At 30.8% G+C, this 8,537-nt stretch overlaps 1 protein-coding gene across 1 annotated transcript; it reads left to right on the forward strand.

The window, feature by feature from the left end:
- The first annotated feature begins 26 nt into the window (after positions 1-26).
- LOC132714495 (receptor-type tyrosine-protein phosphatase alpha-like) lies at positions 27-5,529 on the forward strand. The gene is made up of 4 exons (XM_060697389.1): positions 27-342; positions 1,091-1,236; positions 1,614-1,749; positions 2,418-5,529. Exons 1-4 carry the CDS (start codon positions 250-252, stop codon positions 2,487-2,489), a joined length of 447 nt encoding a protein of 148 aa, XP_060553372.1. The 5' UTR covers positions 27-249; the 3' UTR covers positions 2,490-5,529.
- The last annotated feature ends 3,008 nt before the right edge of the window (positions 5,530-8,537 follow it).

Below are 8,537 nucleotides of genomic sequence, written 5' to 3' on the forward strand. Positions count from 1 at the left end.
CTGATCCTTTTTTTCGCATGCAGTATTGAATGAAGGTTTTACGTAAGTGCTGCAAAATGGTACATATTTGGCTGAAAGTTGGCAGGAGATTGATACTCCAACAAATAACTTGCTTGGCAAATGCTTGAAATTCATTATATTGAGCATTGTGAAAGTTTTAAATTTTATGAACTGCATGTCTACTTTTAATATGCATCTTACAATTATTGATGATATTGAAATACCTATGAAACTTAGGTGGAGCCAGATATGACAATAGGACCATTCAAGTTGAAGAAGGTGTCAGAAGAAGACAAAGTCTTCTACACAATGACAGTGTTCAACATGGCGTATAGTTCAAAGGTTGTTTATTTTAAACATATATGTAATTGTGAGCGTGTGTTTGTAAAGTAATTCATCTGATGAGATAAAAAAATTGACTAAGCATAGGAGATTTTGTGTCACCTTGTTTTGTTTCAGGAAAAATGATCAATTCAGTTTTCAAAAAAGTATTTTATATTCTTAAAGATCCTGTATGTTTTGTGAATGATATTGTTACTGTGTGTATACCACACTTTCAAAACATTATATATATTTTTATTGTATATAATTATGCAAATAAAACAATTTTAAAACATCGAAGACTATGTAAAATGTGTACTGCAAACATTTGTGCACATTATATTTAATCAATAAATTACATGCATACATTTCTTATTTTAAAACATCGAAGAATGTGTAGAATGTGTACTGCAAATATTTGTGCACATTATATTTAATCAATAAATTCCATGCATACATTTCTTATTGGAAAATTTGACTAAGATTTTATAGAAAATAAATTTCTAATTACCTCCCTTTATTTACATGAAATGTTAAATTGGATAATATCTATATAAATAATGTTTATTGGAAGTTACAATATTGACAAATCTTAATTTGAGCATCATATTTATGTAACAAAAACTATGAAGAAATTGTGTTATAAGATCTTTAATTAAAAATAATATTGACATTATTCAAGTAGTTGGTGATCTGTAAATATTTCCTTATGTTGCACTAACAAACTTTTATCTTTTTTAATAATGACAAGAAAATAACATCGTTGTAGACTAAAAAGATCACCCAGCTTGAGTTTAAAAATTGGAACACCGACCAAATCACTCCGACTGATCCTGAAAACATGCTTCATTTCTTGCAAGAAGTAGAACGTCTAAACAGAATCGCAGCCGACAGTCCTCTCCTTGTTCAATGTTTGTAAGTATATGAATTTGTGGGGCACACATATTTGTTTCTTATTACAAAGATCTAAAGTGCATTTCAATCCCCAAACCCACAGTTAAATCCCAATTTCAGCAATGTATATAGTTTTCATTTATACAAGAAAACTGTTGATGACCATCACGATACTGCATTGCGTTTCAATTAAAAAATATTTACAAATAAGGCTATAGATATAAAAGTTAACAAGCACCATTGTACATCAAAAGACATTTGTTTGAGCACAGAGCCTAATAAATGTATTTTTACATCAATTTGCATAAATTTATACATGTATATCATTAGTACCGGTTATGTCCAGGAGGCAAAGTCATTCAGATATGAACATAATAATAATAAATAATCCTTTTTAGGGATGGATCAGAAAAGAGCGGACTGTTTATAACACTGATGAGCATATTTGAACGTGTCAGACTTGACAAGGAAGTGTGTATTCCACAAGTTATTAGGGAACTCAGATATATTCGTCAGCAAATACTCCCGAACTTTGTAAGTACTTTATTGTTTCTAATATAGTCAAATAGTTTAAGAAGTAAGTAACACTTAAATTAATGTATTAAACTAAAAAAAATCTACTCAAAGTAAGCCTAGGGAAAAGACAACGGCTTTAATAGGGTATCATGTCATAAAACATCATGCCACACTGGGAAAATCTGTGGTCTTTATGTGCTTATTTTTATTAGGAAGTGAATTGCATGAATTTTCCCTTATTAAAACTTTTATAGAGTTATCTTCGAAAGTAGTTCGATTAGACTGGTTGGCGTCACATAATGTCCTCTATTGATGATAGTATAAGTCGATGTGGCCATATTGATGTATTTCCATATATAATTGTATCAATGTTTTATAAATTGTTTCGTGATTTTCATTTCACATTCTGTTTATGTTCAAGAATCTAATTAAACTTTAAAAAGGGCATTCTTTCTTAACGTCAAATTGAAAAGGATGAAAGACCATTTAAAAATTGTAACAACGTTGTTAAAACTTTTCAATGCAATATGATTTAGTGATAATTATCATTTTTCATCGATACGAAATTTACCTTTATAAAAAAATGTAACCGATAAAGAAGTTACAACTATTTATGCAATGTATCTTTTTTTGAAAAAAGGACATATGTCACTATTACATGTTTTCTTTTCTTTTTTTATTTTTAGGAACAGTTCCAATTCTGTTATAATGCAGTCCTTTGTTACGTTGATAGTCACCAAATGTACGCAAATATGTAAAACCCATAAATAAAATAGCCACAAAGACATTGTTTATGTAAATATTTGTGAAATATACTTACGAAATATCATTTTTGACTTACTTTGAGGATTAAAACTTTTTTTTCTCTTTTTTGTGTAAAATGTATTGTTATCGAATATATTTGATAAATCTCTACAGCCAATGAAATGAAAGTTTCTTTTTCATGAAAGGTGAACTGTATAAATTGTTAATACCACAGGGAAATGATATAGAAACACATAAAGCGTAATACATGCAAACAAAGTATCAGAATCATTTATAAATAAGTAACATGGTCGATCAATCTGAAGCTTGTACATAGATACTTATGTATGTGCGTAACAGTTGTATTACTTGTATATACTTTGTCTTATTTGTATATAATTTTTCTAGAAAATATATAAATATGTACATGTACTTGCATGAAGGAAAGCAATATTTTAACACGAGTTAAAACTGGGATATATATGTACTGGGCAAAATTTATAGAGTGAACTTATGCATAACTATTTAAAACAAATAATTCAATAGTTACATTCTTTGATGTATAAATTTATAAATAATATTTGTGTAGTTTGTTCATCTTAATAATGTTCCTTTTAACTTTTTAAACTAAACTCTTATGTATAAACTATGTACACCCTATTGACTTCTGAGCACATAAACAACACAGTTATCATTTAAAGTCCACTTGTACTCGAAACATTAAAAATGATATATTTTCATTTGTTTGTTGAGGTTTTCATGCACTGGTTCTTAGTTTGCTACTTATTTAAATTCATTTTGCTCTTGTTAATACAAATATTTACTACTTTAGATTTTTTAAAGGCGCCTAAATATTAGACAAACCACAAGTCACGATGCTGGTGTTGGTTGCAACAATGAATAACCGTTTCATACATCATGTAAATGACAATGCAATAAGTACACTTATAACATATCATGATTTTTTTATCAGGCATGAATTGTGTAAACTTTCGTAATAAGTTTTAACATGTTATTTTAAGGAAAAGTTCATTATTAATTTGTATTATACAATTATTTCATAAATATATATTTTGTATATTCAACCTGTCATGTGATAAGGTGAATATTTTATAATATATTGTTTCAATATTAAATGTTTAATGTATTTAACTATGCCATAGTTTTAATTTGATGCAAATGAGAAGCATTGTATTTCATATAATCAAATAATAATTTTATCAGCGTCAGAAAACAGTAGTGCACCTTATTTTTGCTTTGTATGCAATGACCTAAAATAAAAACTTTTATTTTACTAAATTTACGATATATTTTTGACAATACAGGAGAAAATAGTTCTTTTTTCTATTATATGCCTGTATTATTGTTAATATATTCTTTCATTACTTTGTATATAGAAAGGTTTTTTACAATATGTCTCATTTAAACCTGAAATAATATTTGAAATCCAGTCAGTGGTTTTATTAAGCTGATATCTTGTATCCTAATAAACTCCAACCACATATTTTGAGAAATGAAATAATACCATACAGCGCATCTAACAATAGATTAAATTTGAGGTTAAAACATAAATCCAAATTTGCCACCAATTTTCAACCATGCATAAGACAATAATAATTTGGCTAAACATCCTCCAAACCTCAAGTCATAAAATTCATAAATGTAAAACTGAAAAAAGAAAGGCATTCTTAATGTCGTGTATTGGGCTTGATCAGGTTTCACGATATTAAAATGCTTATTAACCAAATATCATCATCTTTGGTACATGAACAAAAAAAATTGAAATTTACCAGTTTAAAGTAATGAAAATGTGTCTTAAATATAATCATTTCATTACATTTTTCAATACATGATTTAGTCAAATGTGTGACTTCAGCGTCCTTTTATCTATCTGGCCATCCGGAATCATTGATTCCAGCACATTTAGTGTCGAAAATTAAATACAGCAGATGTTACGGATAGTGCGAGATGTTGCAATTTAGATGATCTCTCATGACAAGACTCAATCAATCACAGAACTCTGTATAATTTTGTAGTTTCCAAAGCTTCCAAAGGATTGTCAACCTTTTCCAGCTTTGAGATTCATGGGTATCATGTTTAACCCATTAGTAATTGTGTTGAATATCGAAAGGTCTAAAAGGTGTTTGAACCGTTACATATTATCTTGTTAATTTTTCTTCAATGTATACTTTTAAGTCTCAAAATATGTGGTTGGGGTTATAAGTTTTGTTAAGTGTATATCTTCATATCGATATAATATTCTACTGATTTCATCTATGTGTCAATTATTAGACAGTTATTTAATATATTTCCAATTACGGCTGCCAATGAGTGTTGAAATTGTATATAATTCTTTGTCCTAATGCATGTTCATTGTAATACGAATTCTTGATTGTCGGATAGCCAGACCTAAAATGTTATTTTTTAAAGTGACATTATGCCCATCCAAGGGTATATAGTAAGTGAACGGGTGAAGATCAAAATAGGTTTTCATTTTGCCATAATCCCATTTAATTTTATAATTAAGTTCACATAAACAATAAATAACACACACATCCAAATGAAATTTCTGTAAATATCCGTTAGACTTTACGTATAACGCTTAGTTTATAAAAAAAGTGGGGCAGTCTTTTTAAATTTTAGGTAGATTTATAATTTTATCCTAAACATTTTCCAATATCAACTGTTGGTCAAACACCATTTTGACAGTCAAGTCAATTCAGCTCAACTTGACTATGAAAATATGAGCATAATGTCACTTTAAATAGAAAGGAGTAGAATATCAGTAGAATATCAAATACATGTATATGCTGTAAACATATTGATATATTCTTTTAACCCGTCACTATTTTATTGCTATTACTTCTTAGATTTGTGCCCTGTTAGGTAATATTTATTTTTGTTATTCCAAACTTCATGAACAGGCTCAATTTAACCGAGCCAGCAACATTTTCAAATTTGCCGTGTTTTTCTTTTGGGGTTCTGTTTTTCTCTATTTGTATTCATACATTTGTTCCAGTAATGGTTCTGTAAAATAAATCTTTTAAAAGGAAATGAGGTGTTTTTATCTTTCAAAATAATATAAATCAAACAGTGACTTTTCTGAAATAGTTATTAGAACGTTGTTTGTAATTCAATTATATATAGATATAAATCGTTTACTTTTATTATACCATCTTCACAAATATTCTTGAGACAAATACTTGAACATTATTTATTCATTATTCATTAAGGACGATACATGTGTAGCCGTACATATACTAATATTTGCTGTTTCAAGCAAATTATAGAATTTCACTGTAATAAACAAAATGTTCCTTGGTCTCCCATGACGTATAAACTATAGTATTAAATAATTTAAAAATGAATCACAAACTTCAAAATTATGTTTAATTAATTGAGATTAGGTTCAATGATACAATAATTGATAGTTATTCAGATGCGAGGACATGATATAATCATGATCGGTAGCTACCATGATAAATACGAACTTTGAACAATTCCATATTGATGTATTACTATATTAATGAAATTAACAACAGTTTTACCTATTAATAAAATGAATTTAAGTTTAACAAATGTTAAGTTATTGAGGTGACACTGAGTCTGTGTCTAATTCTAACATGCTTTACACTATTCTCATACCATACAGATAAGGCATACACGATTTATGCACATCATAAAAACAAAATTAATGCTTACACGCAATATGACGTCAAATATGACGTCATTAAACCAAATGTTAGGAACGTCAGGAAAATTACTTCTACGCTCAAAGTAGATCTAGTTCAACATATTTTCAACAATACAATTTTTACTTTGCACATAAGAATGGAGTTAGATATTAAATTTTCTAGCATTATAGTATTATAACGCACTTTTTATCGTTCAAATACTTTGTAATTTATCACCCAGGCCTATTTGCCTTATTGATTATAATATTGTGCATTTGAACTCAAACAGTGCATTATTCTACAAAATGCACTCACAATTGATATCAATTACCAAAATAAGATATTGATAGGCTTATCATAACTATACTTCGTAATTGATATTACTTGTGTAGCTACAATCTGATATAAAAAAGAACATTGGCCCGAAGCAAACGTTTAACTAAAGATGTAGCAAATTCCCTTTATATTCACCAAATGTGGTGTTACCGCCAAGCTCAGTTTAACCAAGTCTGCAACATTTTAATTGTGTCGATTCCGGTGTTCTGTATTGAATCTGTTTCTTTTACCTGTTTAAGTCCGTTCTTTTAAGCAAGTTTTACATAAAACATATCTAAGGATAAGATTAGGCAATTATTCGAGGATTTACTATTAAGCAAGAAGATCATTTTAAACTAATTACAAAAATCAGTTGGTGTAAAGACGAACATGCTTATAAAGCAGAATCATAATCCGACATAAGTCTCAGGCAAACGGATATACCCGAAAAACTGGCTTTTACATGCAGTTCAATTTTTTTATTATTATTCTGAGCACTTTTATGAAAAAAAGTACAAAATACAGATGGGCAGGCTCTATGTCTCTATGTTTTACAGACCACCATACAAAATCTAGAATTTCTCTGTAAAACAGTTGGAGTCTGATTATTTTAGACATATACGAAACAAAATACATACAAGTAAAAAGGAGGGGAACAAACCTTAAACGTAAAACAGACTCCATAGAGTGTAAAAATAATGTAAAGTTGGCACCAGGACAGCGTTTTAAACGAGCAGTCATAACTTGAAAATTTGTCGGATTATAATCAAAGATGCGCTGGTCATAAAAAGACTATCTGCAAATGCGTATGATAATAAGGATTATGTTTGGTGTCCGACAGGTTGCCGCGGGAACAACAGCAGAGTAATACCTCAGTCACAAGAACAAACGGCCGCTGGGCAGAGTCTGTGTCTTCAAATAAATTGCAATATCGGCCGGCGTCCATCCGGCGACAATCGGACAGCAGAAGCTCATCGGGCGGACGTCGTCGAGTTGTTAGTACAATTTAAAAACTAATAGTGTCCGGGGTCAGTGAGTTAAAAGAAAATCATCTTGCGGACACTTCCCCGTCACCGGGGGCGCCCTGTCGAACGGCGATTGTTTTGATACAAAAACACCGTCCGATTAAAAAGGCACATGGGTGGACATCGCCCGGGTCCCACCCGGCATACAAATAGACACCTAATGGCGAACGGTTATCGTTTGGTACTTGACGATTTATGTACAAGCATCGTGCGGTCATCGTTTTGTCGTGCAGCAATCGTGCGGCTGGTATTTGTTGTGTCAAAGAACAGAAGCAAAATTGGCAAGTTCTGTATTGCGCTTCTATTTGTTTTTTATAGACACGGTCATCATGAAGTTGCGGACAGACCTTTCTTACAGAAATCAGCTTTTTTTCTACTTCAAATCGAGTTTCTGACTGATATTCACCTTCTATGACCTCGTCATGTCATTACTGACCGGTGGTGGCTTAGTCTCAGCCTCACTGACCATTCCTTGTATCTAGCAACTGCCTTATGTGTTGGCATATTGACAATGACTTATAAAAGAATATCATAAAGTGTCAAGGCTTTATTTCCCGCACCCATTTTATTTGTGAATCTCACAAGCTGTCTGGACATTGGCTGGCGACCGCTCAATTATTTGAATGTTTTCTTGAAAATCAATTCTGCAAAAAGTAGCCCGGCGACCATTTCATTCATGACCATGCAAGGTGTTAGATTTAATATCGATCCAGCGTCCGCGAGATCGTCATAGCCACCAATGCCTAAAATTCGTTTAATCGTGTGGCGCTCGTTTTATTTGTAACCTAGGCATAAACGGCATGATTTTGAAATCGATTATTAACTATTGTCTGTGCTCTTACGAGCGCAGGCCCAAAACAACCCAAAAACAGGTATTACTAAGGAAACATTTAATAATAAGGTCACCGCCATTGTGAAATGCATTTCAACATTAATAATTAACAAGCATTGGCAATGTTATATAAAACCTTTGGTGTAAAGTGTCATCGTTTTGGTAAATGAACTTATTTTGACAAATGGTTAAACCCTGGCATAGACTCTAAGTCAA

This window comes from Ruditapes philippinarum, unplaced genomic scaffold (assembly GCF_026571515.1).
Source record: "Ruditapes philippinarum isolate M1 unplaced genomic scaffold, ASM2657151v2 ctg24316_1_1_1_1, whole genome shotgun sequence".
Lineage (NCBI taxonomy): Eukaryota > Metazoa > Mollusca > Bivalvia > Venerida > Veneridae > Ruditapes > Ruditapes philippinarum.

What these genes read in the sequence shown, in the direction of transcription:
- LOC132714495 (XM_060697389.1), top strand. Translation starts at nt 250, where the DNA reads ATGACAATAGGACCATTCAAGTTGAAGAAGGTGTCAGAAGAAGACAAA. An exon ending in CCTCTCCTTGTTCAATGTTT is followed by an intron (nt 1,237 to 1,613) that starts GTAAGTATATGA and finishes AATCCTTTTTAG; the next exon opens with GGATGGATCAGAAAAGAGCG. An exon ending in AGCAAATACTCCCGAACTTT is followed by an intron (nt 1,750 to 2,417) that starts GTAAGTACTTTA and finishes TTTTATTTTTAG; the next exon opens with GAACAGTTCCAATTCTGTTA.